At 40.4% G+C, this 20,451-nt stretch overlaps 3 protein-coding genes and 1 pseudogene across 4 annotated transcripts in view; 1 reads left to right on the top strand and 3 right to left on the bottom strand.

The window, feature by feature from the left end:
- The window catches only part of LOC139939773 (hyccin-like), a 157,741-nt gene that overhangs the window by 128,292 nt on the left and 8,998 nt on the right, over nt 1-20,451 (bottom strand). Inside the window, exon 1 of one of the 2 annotated variants that reach the window (XM_071935887.1) lies at nt 13,101-13,381. The exons of the other annotated variant lie outside the window; for it this stretch is intronic. The gene's annotated coding sequence lies outside the window, so the exon portion shown is untranslated. Of the gene's footprint in view, nt 1-13,100; nt 13,382-20,451 lie in introns of those variants that run through there. 2 annotated transcript variants of the gene reach the window in all.
- On the bottom strand, nt 8,101-12,805 carry LOC139939774 (uncharacterized; annotated as a pseudogene).
- On the bottom strand, nt 13,920-14,537 carry LOC139939547 (uncharacterized). Its single transcript, XM_071935547.1, has one exon. It carries the CDS (start codon nt 14,535-14,537, stop codon nt 13,920-13,922), a length of 618 nt encoding a protein of 205 aa, XP_071791648.1.
- Nucleotides 15,757-16,608, top strand: LOC139939823 (uncharacterized). Its single transcript, XM_071935957.1, has one exon. It carries the CDS (start codon nt 15,757-15,759, stop codon nt 16,606-16,608), a length of 852 nt encoding a protein of 283 aa, XP_071792058.1.

Below are 20,451 nucleotides of genomic sequence, written 5' to 3'. Positions count from 1 at the left end.
AGATGATTTGGCCTCACAGATGAAGTACTATGGGGATGGGCCCCGAAGTGGTGAGATGATTTGGCCTCACAGATGAAGTACTATGGGGATGGGCCCCGAAGTGGTGAGATGATTTGGCCTCACAGATGAAGTACTATGGGGATGGGCCCCGAAGTGGTGAGATGATTTGGCCTCACAGATGAAGTACTATGGGGATGGGCCCGAAGTGGTGAGATGATTTGGCCTCACAGAAGTACCTCACAGATGAAGTACTATGGGGATGAACCAAATATTTGAAGTACTATAGGGATGGGCCCCGAGGTGGTGAGATGATTTGGCCTCACAGATGAAGTACTATGGGGATGGGCCCCGAAGTGGTGAGATGATTTGGCCTCACAGAAGTACCAATTTGAAATTTAAAATAGTATTTATAATAATGTACTAATTATGGTCAGTTGTAAGTATATATCTAGTCTTACAGACAAAGTTTTGTGGGGATGGGCCCCGAGATTATGAGATGAGTTTGCCTCACAAATGAAGTAATATGGGGATGGGCCCCGAGGTTGTGAGATGATTTGGCCTCACAGATGAAGTACTATGGGGATGGGCCCCGAAGTGGTGAGATGATTTGGCCTCACAGAAGTACCTCAAAGATGAAGTACTATGGGGATGAACCAAATATTTGAAGTACTATAGGGATGGGCCCCGAGGTGGTGAGATGATTTGGCCTCACAGATGAAGTACTATGGGGATGGGCCCCGAAGTGGTGAGATGATTTGGCCTCACAGAAGTACCAATTTGAAATTTAAAATAGTATTTATAATAATGTACTTATTATGGTCAGTTGTAAGTATATATCTAGTCTTACAGACAAAGTTTTGTGGGGATGGGCCCCGAGATTATGAGATGAGTTTGCCTCACAAATGAAGTAATATGGGGATGGGCCCCGAGGTGGTGAGATGATTTGGCCTCACAGATGAAGTACTATGGGGATGGGCCTCGAGGTGGTGAGATGATTTGGCCTCACAGGTTAAGTACTATGGGGATGGGCCCCGAGGTGGTGAGGTGATTTGGCCTCACAGATGAAGTACTATGGGGATGGGCCCCGAAGTGGTGAGATGATTTGGCCTCACAGATGAATAACTATGGGGATGGGCCCCGAGGTGGTGAGATGATTTGGCCTCACAGATGAAGTACTATAGGGATGGGCCCCGAGGTGGTGAGATGATTTGGCCTCACAGATGAAGTACTATAGGGATAGGCCCCGAGGTGGTGAGGTGATTTGGCCTCACAGATGAAGTACTATGGGGATGGGCCCCGAGGTGGTGAGATGATTTGGCCTCACAGATGAAGTACTATGGGGATGGGCCCCGAGGTGGTGAGGTGATTTGGCCTCACAGATGAAGTACTATGGGGATGGGCCCCGAGGTGGTGAGATGATTTGGCCTCACAGATGAAGTACTATGGGGATGGGCCCCGAAGTGGTGAGATGATTTGGCCTCACAGAAGTACCAATTTGATATTTAAAATAGTATTTATAATAATGTACTAATTATGGTCAGTTGTAAGTATATATCTAGTCTTACAGACAAAGTTTTGTGGGAATGGGCCCCGAGATTATGAGATGAGTTTGCCTCACAAATGAAGTAATATGGGGATGGGCCCCGAGGTGGTGAGATGATTTGGCCTCACAGATGAAGTACTATGGGGATAGGCCCCTAGGTGGTGAGATGATTCGGCCTCACAGAAGTACCAATTTGATATTTAAAATAATAATTTATTTATAATAATGTACTAATTATGGTCAGTTGTAAGTATATATCTAGTCTTACAGACGAAGTTTTGTGGGGATGGGCCCGAGATTGTGAGATGTTTTGGCCTCACAGATGAAGTTTTACGGGGTGGGACCCCGAGATTGTGAGATGATTTGGCCTCACAGATTAAGTACTATGGGGATAGGCACCGAGATCGTGAGATGATTTGGTCTCACAGAAGTTTTAATATGGTGTTAATAATGATATTTGTAATAATAATAATAGTCAGATTGTATCTTTCAGGAAAAGTTTTACGGGGATTGGCCCCGAGATTGTGATATGATTTGGGCCTCTCAGATAAAGTATTACGGGATGGGACCCCGAGATGGTGAGATTAAATTTGCCTCAGAGAAGTATTATTATGGGGATGGGCCCTGAAGTGGTGAGATGATTTGGCCTCAAAGAAAGTTCAAATGATAATTATAATGGAATTTATATTAATATCAATAGTCAATTGCTATATATATAATTGGCCTCACGAATGAAATAATATTATGGGGATGGGCACGAGATGATGAGATGGTTCTGCTCGCAGATAACGTATAATGGTGATGTGCCCCGAGTTTGTGAGATGAACTTGCCCCCACAAGATGGAGTATGTATAATGTCACATTGTAAATTTGAATGTCAATGTATGCCTTGTGCACTAGAGCACATTTTTGGTCCCTGTTCCATCTGTTTTATTTAGAGGGGTCAAGATATATTCAAGAAACCTATGGGGGTGAGCCCCCGAGACTGTGAGATGAACTTGCCGCACAGGATGGATTATGTATTAAATGTAAACAAAACAAAGCCCTGTGCTTTAAAACGAGTTTCAGTCCTTGGGCCACCAGTCTTATTGTAGTGTGTTCAAATAAATATACCAGAAATATATGGGGATTGGCCCTGAGACGGTGAGATGCGGCAGATCTGCCGCACAGATAGACTGTGTATGAAGTGCAACCCCAAGACCCCAACATGTTTTGCTCCACAGATGGAATACAAATACAGTACATCACAAAGCCTAGAGATTGCAAGGTTTGGGCCCCGCAGAAGGTTATGAAATGATATTGCCTCAAATTAACAGCAGGTCTTGGGTTATACTCCCGAGATGGCTTGAGATGAATTATATATTGTATTTAAATGAGTCCGAAACATAAAGATTTCTTAGTAAAAAAAAAAAGGTTAAATAATTTGCTTTTGGGTTCATAAAGGTGTGGGGACGGAACCAAATATTTTTTACCGTATAAAGAGTTCTGGCGGAAATGGGCCGAGGTGGTGAGATAAATTTGCCTCTCAATAAATATTAAGATGCAGTTACTTTTTCTGTGATCGTGTGAGTAATTTGGACTCGTAACAAAATGCGTTATTTATTTATAGTTGGTTCCAAAATCGTGGGATCAGTTGGCAAAGAACAATCATCGGTTGTGGCGTTAAACCTCGCTTGGCGCCAGCACGGGCGCAGTCCCTCTGTAGTCTAGTACACGAGTGCATAACAGCTGTAAGTGTCGAATTGTATCATGGAAATTTGTAATTTAAATAAATGTTTGTATCTTATGTGAATTTTAATCCGTGCCACGTCAGCAACATGATGCTATGGATGGCTTGAATTCTCAAAGCCGCTTCATAAAGACAGGGTAGTGGGGCGTACGTTGTGCATCTCTGCTTGCGGGCGGCGCGTCAGAATTATGCAATTATTATCAGCGCAGGACGTAATGTGTCGCACAGTTGGCGAATCTAGCGGCATTTACAAAACATGCCGAACGAAACACCGAGGTTTTAACAGTGTACATTTACAAATCAGTTTAAAAGAAAGGAAAAAAAAAAAAGAAATATCCAGTTAGCCGCCTCTACTAATTTATATCTTTTATAAAGCCAAAAAAAAAAAAAAAAGTGTATGTAAGCTCAGCCAAACAGAGGAAGATGTTAAGTATAACGATTTTTTGCAGTTAAATCAAATGAGGCTTATATTTACAGGCAAAGGGAAATATTGAGTGAAAGCGCCGGATATAAAAATACGTCCTTTTGCATTGTTTCCCTCTTCTCCCTTGAAGTGGGTAAACTTAAAAAGGCCGGTGTTTGCAGCAGTTGTGGTTTAGGCACAAACAAAACGCAAATATTTTCACTACAGCGTCCATGGTGTGGCACACGTTTACTCGTTCCCAGTACCTCAACGGTCAACGGGACATGTTTTCGCTTTGTTTTTAGGAGTATGGAAGGTACCTACAAAATACTCAAGATGCACTTTCACCGCTTCACAAAATCATTCCAGAGGAAACAAGAGAGACGGCGAGCGAAGGGCTGTACCCTTCGGTGGGTATGTCATGGACGCCGGTTTAAAAGAAGAAAGAAAGAAATGACATGCGTGTAGATAGATTTAAGAGTTTCCATCTGACAAGGTCTAGGTTGAAGGCAAGATCTGTGGTTTACAATGGGTCACCTACACAGATTGTGGTCCTCTAGAATGGAGGCAGACTTCTAGTACTGTTAGGGTTAAGGAGTACAATCGGGGGAAACTCACCCAAGGGAGTTGTCAAGGAAAGTCACATTATTCTAAGGGAAATTGGACAGACCGGTTTGGCTTTGCATGTTTCTTTCTAAAGATACTTAGGCAGCCTCCAGATCCATATATGAGTGGTGACCAATTCTAACGTTTTTCAGTCGACGGCGGCTGCGGTTGGCGATAGAAGCTGAATGTTTTTTGTTCTTTTTTGATACTTTCCAGTATATAATACTTTTCACTCTGCCTAGACAAGGCTTTCCTTCGGTTTCGGGAATTAGAATGTTTCTAAACACGTATATCAGATGGGCAGAACATCATGCAATGCGTGTGTTAGTGTCAGATTCTTTGGCCAAAGAATGACAAGCTTTGGTTGGCTAGCCTCACAGGATGTTCAATGGAGCGTGGAAGGAAGGAATATGGGTGCGTTGGACTGATTGATGCCATCTTGTTGTCAAGTAGCCTAACGCGGAGGTTTTGCATGGTGGATATATATAACAACTATTAAAATAAAATAAAAATACATGTCTGTGGAAATATTTTCATCATGGGCTGCGGAACTTAGTCGGTCTATTTGGTTTCTTGGTATGCAGTCTGTTCTACACGGTGCCGTTGAAATACCGTTGCGTTGGTCATCGCCAAATTGAGGAAGTTGTGTCAGGACAGAATCTAACTATGATGATCTTGAAACGTTATGGCAATTTTGTTTTCCTTCCCGTAGCTCTCACGAAACAGTGAGGCCGAGCTTAACGGCAGACTCGATGTTTTTCGTACAACTCACAGCCTTAAAGAGCCTAGATTTCCGTTTAGAGCCTAAATATCTGTTTAAATGCCGGTTGCTGACCATCATACGGTTGGGGATGACCATCTAGACGACAACTCTACCCGGATGGTGTAGTCAAGTTTGATTGATAGGACACACGTGTAGCCTCATACGGCAACCTCAAAAGGACACGGAGGTACCAATTAGAGCTCCATACTATGGATGATTTTAGTTTTAATCGGCTGGGTCCTCAGGTAGAGCTATTTTTATTCTTCCTAATGACTTGGGTCCAACATGAGAAGAGGGATATCACTCAAGTAGTATACTATTTTTATAGTCCGATATTTGCAACCGGTACAAAAGTACATTAAACCTTTGGAGCAGTCAGAGGCCCACGTCACGAGGAAGGAGATGTCCATACATTCTAGACGAGACCAGATCGTTGGTAGGCGAGGTTAGGAGCGAGCTCCCATCAGGTCAAAAGAAAGCGAGCTCCCATCAGGTCAAAAGAAAGAAGAAGAAAAGAAAGGAAAAAAAGAAGAAAAAAAGGTCTGATGGCAGTGATCTTTTGTCTATAATCACACCTTGGCAAACTCTGCGGGGATGGGTCCTCCCTTGGTTGTCGCCCCTAAGCTGGACACAGTTTGTTTTTTCATCAAACAAATGAGTTGGTGGATGGGTTTTTGTTGTTTTGTCCTTTTGCTTGTTTCATCCAACGATATCCTACCACAGGTCCTTGGCCAATAAACCCTAGCCGTTCTACGGGAGGCAGTAGATTCTAACTGACGTGAGTTCCTGACGTTAGCATTTTTGACAGACCTCAACAACCTGTTAGATAATTGAGGTATTTAAATGATCAAAGTTTCATATTTGCAGGGCTATTATTTAACTTTTGAATGCGCAGGTGGTGGGGGATGTTGACAAATACTTTAACAGCAAAAGACAATCAAAGTCCGACAATTTAAAAAAAATGCGTCTTTTTTTCCCGTAAAAAAAAATCAACGTAATTTGGGTGTGATCCCTGGCTACACGGCAGTTAACGGTTGTAAGGCTTCTGACTGGCACCCCCGAACAAAGATATTGACAAAATAGGGACACTGCCAATATAGGGCTAGCTAGCTCAGTTGGTAGAGCGCCGGCACGTTAATCCGGAGGTCGTTGGTTCGAATCCCACTCCAATCAATTCTTTGTTCAACCCCCAAAATCAAAAATATCAACAATAAGAAACACGTTTGCAAGGTGCAAAGTTTGCAGGTGCCAAGTTTGCAAGGTGCCGAAGTGACCGGTACCCAAAACCTAATCAATAGCCACAGAGCCTTATAACCATACTTTCTCTCAGGAAAAACTCAAAACAAATTGGACGCTGTTCAACAAGTCATCAAAGATCAGTGTGAGTGTGTGAAAATTTCATTGTCCATCAAGTTTTAATGTTAATATAATGTTTGCATACTTCTCATAAACGAAGGTAATTAGATTTAAGGGCATCATTTGATGGCATCATTATTTTTTTTTTTCCCAATTCAATCAAATTCAAAGAGGCAACATCTGATTTAGATAAATTTTGACATACAGTAGCTGGATGGGCAATTCCACCAAAAGGCGTAATAAAGTAAGAAACTCTGTATAACTTATCCGTTTTCGAGCTTGAGCTCTGTATGTTTCTACATGTAATGTATGACGTCCCTGTGTTGCATGCATGCCTATTTCCGACAGTTTCCAGTTCCGTTCGTGCGCAGTCTTGGTATAACATGTATTGTTTTCCTTTCACACACCCGCGGCCAACTCACCAACAGCGACCTGCATTGCCCGTAACAAGAAACGTCTTGCATCAAGACTAGCGCGGATTATCCGCTCACAACCGGTTACAAACACTGGTCATTATCAAAGGTTTAAACACCCCAACGTGAAGCGCTCTCCACCAATAGGAATAGCGAAACTGTCTGAGGTATTTATGAATGTAAATTTATTCACAGGGTGCTGCCACTCGTTTTAAAGGATTTAGGTACTTTTTCAAAATGTCGACAGATTTGCATTAAACTTACAGGATTTGAAGATAATGATAGTGGAAGAGATAAAACTCTTGAATGTCTTAAGTGAGGAGACTGTGACACTGTACAATGCTTTCATGGTAACTTGCAAGCACCGCCTTGTGCGTTTGAAGCAGTGGCCGAAGAAACAGTGAAACAGAGTAACTCACCAAAATGGTGGAATTACAGGAGTGGCAGAATAACTGCATCCATAGCACACCATTGTGCCTCGAAAGTTAAGGAATCAGAGGTTAAAGGGCGTTATAATTCTGTGTTGAGTAGAATCATGGGGTATGGGGGAAAGGTCATATCAAAATCACTAGCATGGGGGAAACAAAGAGAGAAAGTAGCCAGAAAAGTCTATGTAAAGAATAAAAAGAAGAATCATAAAGCGTTTCAGATTTCTGACACCGGGGTCAACATTCATCCCGATATTCCTTACTTGGCTGGTTCTCCAGATGGTCTTATAAAATGCAAGTGCCACGGCATGGGAGTCCTTGAAGTGAAGAACCCCTACACCCACCGTCTCAAAACCATAGCTGACTACGCTATGCAAAGTGATTCTTGTCTTGTGAACGATGATCATGGGATACGTCTAAAAAGAAACCATCCATACTATACTCAGGTCCAGGTACAGATGTCTGTAACCAAAACAACTTATGCCGACTTTGTTGTGAAGACAGCTCTAATTAACAACAGTATTCACATTGAGAGGGTCAATTTTGATGAAGTTTTTATCAGGGAACTCCTGAAGAAATTGAAAATCTTCTTTGACCTTGTGGTGATTGAGGAAATACGTACTGAAAAGCTAAGAGAGTCAAAACTGGGTGTTGCTCAACCAGAGTTATAAATTAAGTGTGGAACTGAATGGCAAGTCACATAGCCAGGACTGTAGCTGTGTATTCATGTTTTACCAAATTGCAATCATTCTATGCTCCATAGATCTAAGAATAAAAAGGGAGTGTAGGGACCAAATGTAAAATTAAAGGCGATCATCAAACTGGAAGCAAAATGTTTTGTTTTTTTGCCCTAAAAGTATAAAACAAAATTTCTTGAGTGAGTTCATGGAGTTACATGCATACCACTTAATTTATTTCATCAATCATAGTAAGTGCACAAGCAAAACTATTTTTATATAGTACAATAAATATTTACCAAAAAGATTATAAATTATTCAGTCGAATACATGCAAGAGCTGTATGATTGAGAATTGTCTGAGTTCAACTACTTTCTCATGCAGCTCAAATTTAGCCCAAATCTGTGCATGTTTGTTGACTGACCATGTTGAATGACCATGACACCAAGTAAAAACCTGGTACTGTCAGTTTTAGCAATCCTATATTTTACCTATGAACAAAGTAATATATTTATAAGAATTGTATGTTGATTGAGTTTCAGTTTAAAGACAGTGGGCACTATTGGTTGTTACTCAAAATAATTTTCAGCATAAAACCCCACTTGGTAATGAGTAATGGGGAGATGTTGATAGTATAAAACATTGTGAGAACCGGCTCCCTCTGAAGTGAAGTAGTTTTCGAGAAAGAAGTATTTTTACACAAATTTGATTTGGAGACCTCAGTTTGCGAATTGTAGGTCTCGAAATCAAGCATCTGAAAGCACACAACTTCGTGTGACAAGGGTGTTTTTTCTTTCCTAGTAATCTCATAACTTCAACAACCAATTGAATTCCAATTTTCACAGGTTTGTAATTGTATGCATATGTTGAGATACACCAAGTGAGACGACTGGTATTTGACCACTACCAATAGTGTCCACAGTATTTAAAGAAAACAAAAACTTATACTGAAAAAAAAAAACTATTTATATTGCAATAAATAATTTCCAAGTTTAAAAGCAATGCAACAAAAGATGCACAATACATGTAGGTACTTATTTATTTGAGAACATTTGCAAAAGAATATTTATTTTATAGATTGAACATCATCCTGTAGATACCAAATAATTTGTTTACTATTTAAATTTGTTTACTAACAAGAAATACCAATTGCAATAAACTATTTATGATAGATACATGTAACTTATAATATTGTATGGGTACTATATTATGTACATAGTTGCCGAGTGAATGTACCAGTAGTAAAAATAAATGTGAATTTGGTTGATATTTGACATTGTAACTGCCTGCATTATTGACAAATAATTCATTTCGGAACAAGGACGCTTTGTAGATTAACTAGCACACCACATAATGTAAACACATGATCGACAATGTCGCTTCGGAGTCATGGAAAATCACCTTTCAAAATTTGAAACTCCTGCATCCTCCCGATGACCCTTTCAATGTGTATTCGTGAATTAGATACAGCAGCATTAGTTATGTTTGCCTCCTCAGTAAAAACCTTTCCCTTCTTACTAAACAGTGGTATCACCAGTTTACAACCGTAAAGGAGAAAGTCTGACTAGTCTTTGAAACCTTTGTCTGCCAAGACTACATCGCCGTTCTCCAATAAATCAAGCATACCACTATTTCGTACAATTTCAATATCAGACATGTTTCCCCCTGCAGTTGGCGATAAAAGAGATACTGATCCTCCTAGGGTACATGCTACCAATACTTTGTATGTATGTCATTGCTTATAGCTTGAGTACAATTTTGAATTGACATCACTTTGGGATGGCCTCTGTATTTGAACTTCAAAACAATCAATTATTGCTCTAACCTGTCCATGTTTCTTGAAGCATGAAGGAAAGTGATTCTGAATAGCAGAACGACTTGGCCAGTAGATTAAACTTTTAAGCTCATTAGCAAGAAATGGGAGAAGAGTTGAAATTATGTTTGAAATGACTGACGTACTGACACAGAACCTGACTGCTAGATCTTCATCATTTAGGTTTAGACTAAGTTTCATTAGTGTCAGTAGGAGTTCATCCTCCATTGAAAGTTCTCTCTTTTGTCCTGGTTTTGCAGCCCCTGTTGTTTGCCAGCGTTTTGTTTTATGTGATGTTCTACCCCTGTAGTAATGTAGTCTTCCCATTTTTGATTTGACATGGTCAAAAACCCACATAAACACTGCATATGACTGTAATCCTGTGTACAGTTTCATCAAACGTTCTTTATTCTTGATGTCATCAATACTAGTGCTTTGACTTCGAACTGCTATGCTTTGGCGTTGACCTCTTGGTTATTCTTTGTTTCTCTTTTAAGTCCTCAAGTTGTCTTTGCAGTTCTGCATTTTTCTGTCTCGCTCGTTGAAGGGATGTTTCTCTTTCAAGTGGACATGTCCTTTGACATGATTGCTGATCACTACTGACATACATACTACTATGATCGTGCTTGAAGCCAGCTGTACACGTCCCTAGCGGAGGTTTAGCGATCACATCGCCACAAGGAACATCTATCCTTGGGGGTGCAGATTTAGGCGGTGGGGTCCCTCTTTTTTTAGGTGGGGGACGTCTAGTACTAGGCCTTGTAGAAGTGGTGTTACAGCCTCTGAGGTATACTGTTGGGTGTTGTGCCAATTGTCGGGGTTGGCCATATTCGAAGTGATTACTGCAAACTACAGTGTTTTTACTTACTTTGAAGTGTTTTCTGTTACAAAAAAGAAAAATAAGGCTGCCAGTATTAATATAGTTACACTTAACGCTGCTATGTAAACATACTCTACTGGGCACATATTACAACTCATGGATAAAATCACTAAATACAAAATTGTATTTCAAATATTATCTTCCAGTACGCGCTAATCCACCAATCAGAAGCTCGAACTACTAGGGGAATAAAAACGTATTGCTACGACCCATTTTAATCCTACTTCCTCTGTTTTTAATACACAGTGCGTATTGTGAAATGTCATTTTGTCTCGCTCCGTATACGGAGAGTGAAAAAAAATTACATTCTAAACTTTGTGCGCATGAATGCGTTTCTTCGTGAAATAACGTTCTGAAATTTTAAACTTTGCGCGTTGCACGTGAGACTGGAAGATAAATCTGTTATCACACGCGCGCTCGTGAAACACGAAAAAATATACATAGCGCGTCTGCGTCCCATATCCAACTCAGCCTTCGGCCTCGTTGGATATGGGACGCAGACGCGCTATATTTTTTCGTATTCCACTCGCGCTTGTGTGATAATTTATAACATTGCAAATCCACCTACCTGTCGATAAGTCTTGTCCATTTTGTCTGAAACTAAAGCTTACATTTATAAAACTTGACTCAGTCAGTCTGACCCATATGTTGATACACGTTGGGCATCACCTTCATCCTGAAATATGAAAATGAATAACGGGTCACAAATTGAGCAAAATTGTACCCTACATGTTCTGTTCTTTTCTTCACCAAAGCTTGAACTTTAGAGTTAAAACAGTACCGGTAGTGGTATGAGCTTGGTGCAGGTACATGTATGAAATAGTATGAGTTGCCGTGGGTACGAGTTGGCGATCTGGTTGGCGAGGGTACGGGACGAGTTGACACAAGTACGACAAGTTGATGAACCAGTGAATTAATATTTATTTTTAATGTGATAAACAACAGCAGCAGCCTTTCAATGTATCTACTACTATAATACTATACTACCTAAATACTACCTGCTAGTGCTAGTGGCAGTGCTACTGACCATGCTGACAGTGCTAGACTTGTTAGACTAGAGTAGTACTACAATACAACTGTTACAACAACACTGTACAATTATACAAAGGTACAACGGGTATTCGGTACAACACTTACACTGCACTTGAACTTAACTGCAGCGTTAAAAAATATTCTGTAACCGGACAGTCATATCTCAGTTTGTAGCACATGTTGTTTCATACATGTATTTGTTTACGTGACTATCCTATATATAAGCACTTTACTTTAGCACCCAAGTACATGTACGGCTACGACTATACTCCTCTCTGAAGGAAGTACTCTACAGTTCATTGCACCATGTTGGAAGATAGACAGATACTAAAAATTAGTAGTAGATAGATGACACGGGCTGTTACTGGCACAACAACACGGACACAGTCTGACTCTGAGTACAAGTTCATAGCTGTTTTTCTATAATAACTTGATTAATGACTTACCTTTCCGGATAACGACGGTCGTTTACGCAGCCAAACAAGGCACACTGGTTGGACATTTTGCCGACAAAAATTCAGCTGTTTGTAACAAAATCGTTTATGCCACCGAGAGTACTACTATATAGCTAAAGTGCGCCACCGCTCGACTCATTAATTCCCGATCCCGTCCGTGGTCACTAACAATCCCAGGATGCATTGCGTGCTCATATTTGCGATAAGGTCTATGTCAGAGAGGATGACCTCAATGACTGTCTCGTACTTGGAAACCAAGGAAGCAGCTACGTTTGGCCTGTTCCTCCCAAGAAGTCATCCCAACTCATTTTAACTAATCTTCTGGGGATTTTTTACCCAGTCTTGAACATACATGTAGCAGTATCCAGATCACCTTTGAAAATTACAGAAACCTTTAATTTTTAATTTTCCTTTACTGTCGTCACAAAATGTTGATGCAAGGCTCATGTTACTCAAGATGAACAATCACCTTGTGAGAAACACATAAAAGGGAATTATGCGAAAGATAAGTAGAAATAAAAGATTAGCCTACATGTACTTCATGTAGTTATACCTGTATCTCTGGTCTATTGTACATACTTCAAGGCAGAAGCCAGCCTGGTTAGATGTGGACAGAAACCACAAAAAGGGGACTTACCGAGGGGCGGGGTTTAAGTGAGATTCGGGGGGAGTTTTGGTTCTTAAAAATGTTTGGAAGAGGTTAAACAATAAGATAGAGACATTCAATATAGTATAGAAATATTGACTGCTTTGAGGGGCAGAGTTGAAATTATAGGCCCAAGGTGATGTCAAAACCATGACTATGCCCAAAGCGAAGCTGAGGGCATAGTCATGGTTTTGACATCACCGAGGGCCTATAATTTCAACTATGCCCCGAATATTAAGCAGTCAATATTGCTTTTATTATACCAAATAACATAGATTCTTCTAATCTGATTGGTTAAAAGCTGATTTCATAAACTGGGCCTTGATTTTAAAATGTATAAAAGTGTAATAACTTACCAAAATTGTAACTTCATGTCTTTCATTAAATCCAACACTGGTAAAATATACCAATCCAACAGGGATAACAGTAAAATCAAAAATCCAACAGTCAACATCAACAAAAACATATTTACAGGTGGTTGCAGTGGTTGAAGTTACTTCTGGTAAATGTTCACCACGCAGTTGTGGAAATTGAAACTGGTGGGTTTGTTCTCCTGGCTGCTAGTGTTTGTGATATTGACAGGGATTGTCATAGTACCCCGTGGTGAATTAGCAATATCACGCAAAATCCCTCCCTCTAGATCAAGATCCGGGATCTCCTCTTCGACGTATACCACAGGGCCAGGAATGTTATCAGCAGATTAAGTTGAAGGGATGTCATATGCAGTGGAAGGTCCCGCAGATGGTGCGATTTGGATTTGTTGGTTTGAGTTAATTGAAGAACTTATGCATGGGCCATTTCTTCTTTTTTTCTTGTCGGTGGTTCTTGCGTAGTGCTTCAAACTGGATTCTGAATGATGACCGGACACTGACATTATGTCTCCGTCTTTGAAGCCTGCATCCCTCAGACATGTAATGCTCGTTGCACGCAGACAGTAGTTTGTATACACGCGGGTTCCTGCTTTTAGGGAAATTTCCTTCATCTTATCACCCAGCTTGTTTTTCCCAAGTGAAGAGTTACAGTACCATGGACCTGATATTGGCACCTTTGACTTTGGTTTCTGCCAGAACCATTCACACCCTGGGTTAAGCTTTTCCACATATGACAAGAAAGAAGCCACTGGACATCGCTCATCATTTGTTTCTATCATCACACCACCTTGGTTCTTTTCCAGATCATTCGCACAGTTGTTTATCTTTCAAAGTTATGTATCGCTTTCCAGTTGGCTCAACGTGCATCTCAAAACTATCACGTTTCATTTCTCGCAGATTCTCTCTTCCTCTGTTGCAGAAGTACAACATAAAATCCAAATAAACCTTGTTTTGAAGGCCCAATGGATCAGTCACGTCCACAGAATCTTTAATAGTGCTCATATCTTCCTCTGTTATTGCCATCTTGTGCGTAACAAATCCCTTCCCCTTCTGCTTTAATGTTGCTGAGAAGCTCTTGAAGACTCTTGATGAATTAGCAAAATCTGTGTGCCCGATGATGTCAGATTTACCTTTATTGATGAAATGACTTTGGAGCCCGAAACGGATCGACAGCATACTTTTTTTGCAGTACAGTTCACCATTTTGTTTTCGTGCTCCACAATAGAATTTACCAATGATTCCGTCGAGCTCAGAATTGGGCAGTTCACCAACCTCTTGCAAATCCTTGGTAATGAGCTTTAGATAGTCTGCAAAGATTTTTACAGCATATTTTATAAGCTGCTTTGTGCTTTTACTGTCGGCGGCATCTATTATATCTCGCACTCCCTCGTTGTCGACGAGATGAAATCTTGATTCAGCCATTTTACTACGTTGCGAGTTTGACATGAACACAAACAATTAAATTTCACACACAAACTACGTTGAAAGGTCGTCTGCGAAAAAAGGTCACAGCTATAATTCATGTAGTTCGCGCCGTGACACGATGAACGTACACAACACATACACACACATGCGCGACCTACATGTAGGAATACAGTGTGTTGAGACTGATCCATTATTTCCAGGGCGGGCATAGTCGATTGACTATGCCCCGGGCATAGTCAATATGATGTCATCTTGAAAGAAAAAGCGGGCATAGCTATTTCCATGACTCCCTTTTTAACCAATCAGATTAGAGGATTCTATATGTGAGGTATGTAGTGAATTCCATTAACAGCTGCCAAGCATGTGTTAGCTTTTAGTGCTCGCACTGGAGACTTTTACCATTCCCCTATTGTATATGACCATCTGGGAATGTCAGCTGTAAATGGTGAACAATGAACTCCAAAACCCCCAGTGTAGTATAAAAGCCTATTGTAAGTTCCTTTGTGTACGCCTATTGAGCAGGCCCTAATCTCTTTCCTTAGTGTACATAGCCATATAAAAGCAAATGCAGGCAATAAACCACCCTCACTCTTCTCCAGCTTTTGGTACAGAAAGGTTGTATCTCTCTAACTTATATAGTCGTAGTACTTAGGTTCATTTATTGTGGTTGTCCAAAGGCTGACTGGAAACTGAATTGGTAGTACACTACTCCTATACAGCAACCTTTCAGCTGGAGGACACCATTAGGGTATAAAGTAATATCTCTTAATAGTTAAATATAAATAGTAGTTAAGTAATTGTATTTGTGAGATCTTATTAATTTGAATGAAGTCAAAGCTGACCAGCGCCGCCAAAATGAAGCTTAATTCTGCCCAGACTCAGAAATAGGGTAAGTGTATATAATTGTAACCAAATACCCTATAACTGGTGACCCAGACGTGATTACTTAATTTATTTAACTGCAGTCTTTGAAAGAATTACTTCTCATTTATAATCGGTGATGATTCGTTGTTTATTTTTGGCTGATTCTAGAGCACATAATTTTATTAAGTACCCTAAGTTACCAGATTATGCATTCACCGTTGATTTAATTTCAATTCGCGGTGCTAAAATTTATAGAAACAATGGCACTTAGCAATGTATAAAGTGTTTGCCCTGGATCGTCAATCATTTATTCACATCCGTAATTAAATTAACAATTGTTGATGTAAGAACTATGGATGAACCACTTGAAGTAAAGGCGCCATTGGCAGCAGTCAGTCTCAAATTACCACCTTTCTGGCCGAAAGATCCAATAATCTGGTTTGCCCAAATAGAGGCACAGTTTCAAACCCGAAATATTACTAGTCAATCTACTAAATTTGCTTATGTAGTATCTTCACTTCAACCAGAAATCGCACAGGAAGTAAGAGATTTACTTATAGATCCCCCTACAGTTGATCAATATGATAAGATTAAGTCAGAACTTATCAAACGAACTTCTGAGTCCGAACAAAAACGACTACATCAGTTGTTAATTTCCGAAGAGCTTGGTGATAGAAAGCCTTCCCAACTTCTTCGCCGCATGAAACAACTTCTAGGGGAAAATAAACTAGAAACTAGTATCTTGAGGCAATTGTTCCTGCAACGTTTGCCTCAGAACGTACACTTAATTCTAGCATCCTCAAGCGATGGTTTGGATCTCGATCAATTAGCTATCATTGCAGATAAGATCGTAGAAGTGGCATCCCCATCACCTGCAATAGCCGCCTGTACAATAGCCGCGGGCTCAGATACACCATCTCAAGCATTTGATGCAAAATTTGACAAATTACAAGCTCAAATTAACCAATTAACGACCTTAATGCAAGGCCTAGTTACAGGTAGCCAAGAGAGTAGGAATAGTCGTAGTAGAGATCGCTCAGGGAATAACAAGTACCGAAGTCCATCCAGGCAGTCTAGAGACGTGCCACGGGCAGGTTCAGAATGTTGGTACCATTGGCGGTTTGGAGACAAAGCAACCAAATGTGTCAAACCATGCTCATACCCGGATTCAAACTCAAATAGACTACCTCACCAGGAAAACTAGAACGCCAGCATTTAGGGACGACAAATTTGTCTGGCCAATCCAAAAGTCGTCTATTTTACGTTACCGACAAGTTCACTGGTACTAAATTTTTGATCGACACTGGTGCCGAAGTGAGTGTTTTACCACCTAGCATTAGGGATAAACAGAATAGTAGCCCTTATACATTGCAGGCAGTTAATAAGACTCCAATATCAACTTACGGAGAAAGGTCAATGACGTTAGATATAGGCTTAAGACGAGCTTACAAATGGATTTTTATCATCGCATCTGTACCTATACCAATACTCGGTGCAGATTTCCTAAAGCATTTTTCTTTAGCAGTAGATGTTAGAAATCGTAAACTTATTGATACATTGACTGAATTAAACGTTTCAGGCTGCAGAGCATCAATAGTTTCACCCAGCCCTGTTTTTGCCATACCAGATAGCATTGGTATACCTCTTTTACTTAGAGAATATTCAGATGTAACTCGGCCGAATTTTCAAGAACATCCCGTTAAACACAATGTCACGCACCATATTACCACCACGGGCCCACCAGTGAATGCACGTCCCCGACGATTGTCCTCGGACAAGTTACATATAGCCAAAGCAGAATTTAATCACATGCTTGACTTGGGAATAATCCGTCCCTCAAAAAGCCCATGGTCTTCACCTTTGCACATGGTACCTAAGAAAAATGGCGATTGGAGACCTTGCGGTGACTATCGTGCTTTAAATAATGCCACAACACCTGATAGGTACCCGATTCCCCACATTCACGATTTTGCATCAACCTTACATGACAAGAAGATTTTCAGTAAAGTTGACCTAGTCAAGGCTTACCACCAGATACCTGTTGAACCCGAAGATATACCAAAAACGGCAATAACTACACCTTTCGGCCTTTTTGAATATATAAGAATGCCCTTCGGGTTAAGAAATGCTGCGCAAACATTTCAAAGATTTATCGATCAAGTATTACACGGCCTGGATTTCACCTATGCTTATATTGACGATTTGTTGATTGCAAGTGAAAATGAGCAACAACATGAATATCATCTCAGACTACTTTTTGACCGCTTACGAGAATACGGGGTGGTAATCAACCCTAGTAAATGCGAATTCAAAGTAACTAGTCTTGATTTCTTAGGCCACCATATTGACTGTCATGGTATCAAACCTTTGGAAAATAAGGTGAAGTTAATCCAAGACTTTCCAGTACCAATTTCACTCCGCAAATTGAGAGAATTTCTGGGATTGATCAATTTTTATCGGCGTTTCATCCCACATTGCGCTGATATTTTGCAACCCTTGACTGACATGCTGTCTTGCAAGTCAAAAGACAAAGCGATTTCACTTACTGAATGTGAATTGGCATCTTTCCAAAGAGCAAAATCTACTCTAGCTGAAGCTACTATGTTAGTACACCCAGCTGTAGACCTACCTCTCTGTCTAATGGTAGATGCATCCAACCTTGCAGTTGGCGGTGTACTTCAGCAATGTGACAACGACGTTATGAGACCAATTTCATTCTTCTCTAAACGTTTACAACCAGCAGAGACTAGATACAGTACTTTTGGTCGTGAATTGCTGGCTGTATACTTAGCCGTACGTCATTTTAAGTATGCTTTGGAAGGTCGTAACTTCTATATTCTGACTGACCATAAGCCGCTTATATATGCTTTTAATGCAAGGCCCGATAGATACTCGCCAAGAGAAGTACGTCATTTAGACTATATTTCTCAGTTCAGTACTGACATCCGTTACATTAAAGGTAAAGAAAACCTTGTAGCAGATGCTCTATCACGATATGACATAAGTTTAGTTACCGATCCTAGCCTTCCCGGTAGTGAGGTGAACTTCGAACAAATCGCCCTTCAGCAAAAGACAGACCCAGAGCTATGTAAGCTACGTGAATCGTCTAGTCTTCAATTTGAAGAGGTGCCTATTCCCACTTCACACAATACCATAATTTGTGACACATCTACTGGACATCCACGTCCATACGTCACTCCTGAATTCAGACGTAACATTTTTGATTCGATACATAATCTATCTCATCCAGGTATTAGAGCAACACAACGCCTAATAACTCACAGATTCGTATGGCCGTCAATTAACAAAGATGTCAGACTCTGGACCAAACATTGTATCCAGTGTCAACGTGCCAAGGTACATCGTCACACAGTGACTCCGATAGGTACCTTTGCAACACCTGACGCTAGATTTAGCCATGTTCACATTGACATTGTTGGTCCTCTACCCCCATCCAACGGTTGTTGCTACTTACTCACATGTATAGACCGATTTACAAGGTGGCCTGAAGCAATACCCATTGCTAACATTACAGCTGAAACTGTAGCAAAAGCATTTACTGAAAGATGGGTAGCTACATTCGGTGTTCCCGCAATAATAACCACAGATAGAGGTAGACAGTTCGAATCAAACTTGTTCCAACAACTATCCCAATTAATAGGCAGCAAACACATTCGCACTACTGCGTACCATCCAGCAGCAAATGGATTAGTGGAACGTTTCCATCGGCAACTTAAATCTGCTTTCAAAACGCAGAGCGAGCCTAACAGATGGACTGAATCACTACCACTTATTTTACTAAGTATCCGCTCATCATTAAAAGTGGATATTGGTTGTAGCGTTGCTGAGTTAGTGTTTGGGTCCACTCTGAGATTACCGGGTGAACTCTTAGTCCCGGTCAGTAATTTTGATAGTCTAGACCCAGCCGTGTACGTTGACCGTTTGCGCCGACACATGTCTGAATTAAAACCAGAGTCTACAAGACCTAATCAACGCAAAAGTCACATTCATACCGATTTACATTCATGTTCCCATGTGTTTGTACGTGTAGATTCGGTAAAGAAACCATTACAACCACCTTATCAAGGCCCGTACCGAGTCATCGACAGAAAGAGTAAATTCTTTATAATCGAAAAAAATGGCAAACAAGATTCAGTTAGCATTGATAGATTAAAGGTTGCTCACATTGACTCAGAGACAAAATCTGTAACAACACATGTTGTTGAAAAACCAACACCAGCCAGTGCCCCTGAACAGAAGTCGGAAAGAATTACTCGTTCTGGACGTCATGTTCGGTGGCCAAGTAGATATGTACATACCGTAGTAATAGATAGATGAAATTTTGTAAATAACTTTTGTATATTATTATCGATCACTTCCTTGTGAAGTTGTGATCTTGGAGGGGGCTAGATGTAGTGAATTCCATTAACAGCTGCCAAGCATGTGTTAGCTTTTAGTGCTCGCACTGGAGACTTTTACCATTCCCCTATTGTATATGACCATCTGGGAATGTCAGCTGTAAATGGTGAACAATGAACTCCAAAACCCCCAGTGTAGTATAAAAGCCTATTGTAAGTTCCTTTGTGTACGCCTATTGAGCAGGCCCTAATCTCTTTCCTTAGTGTACATAGCCATATAAAAGCAAATGCAGGCAATAAACCACCCTCACTCTTCTCCAGCTTTTGGTACAGAAAGGTTGTATCTCTCTAACTTATATAGTCGTAGTACTTAGGTTCATTTATTGTGGTTGTCCAAAGGCTGACTGGAAACTGAATTGGTAGTACACTACTCCTATACAGCAACCTTTCAGCTGGAGGACACCATTAGGGTATAAAGTAATATCTCTTAATAGTTAAATATAAATAGTAGTTAAGTAATTGTATTTGTGAGATCTTATTAATTTGAATGAAGTCAAAGCTGACCAGCGCCGCCAAAATGAAGCTTAATTCTGCCCAGACTCAGAAATAGGGTAAGTGTATATAATTGTAACCAAATACCCTATAGGTATATAATTTAACATATTAACAGCAAGACATATTAACAGCAT

This window comes from Asterias amurensis, chromosome 7 (genome assembly GCF_032118995.1).
Source record: "Asterias amurensis chromosome 7, ASM3211899v1".
NCBI classification, from domain to species: Eukaryota; Metazoa; Echinodermata; class Asteroidea; order Forcipulatida; family Asteriidae; genus Asterias; species Asterias amurensis.
The sequence above is the reverse complement of the archived record's forward strand: the minus strand, read 5'-3'. Positions and strand labels throughout refer to the sequence as shown.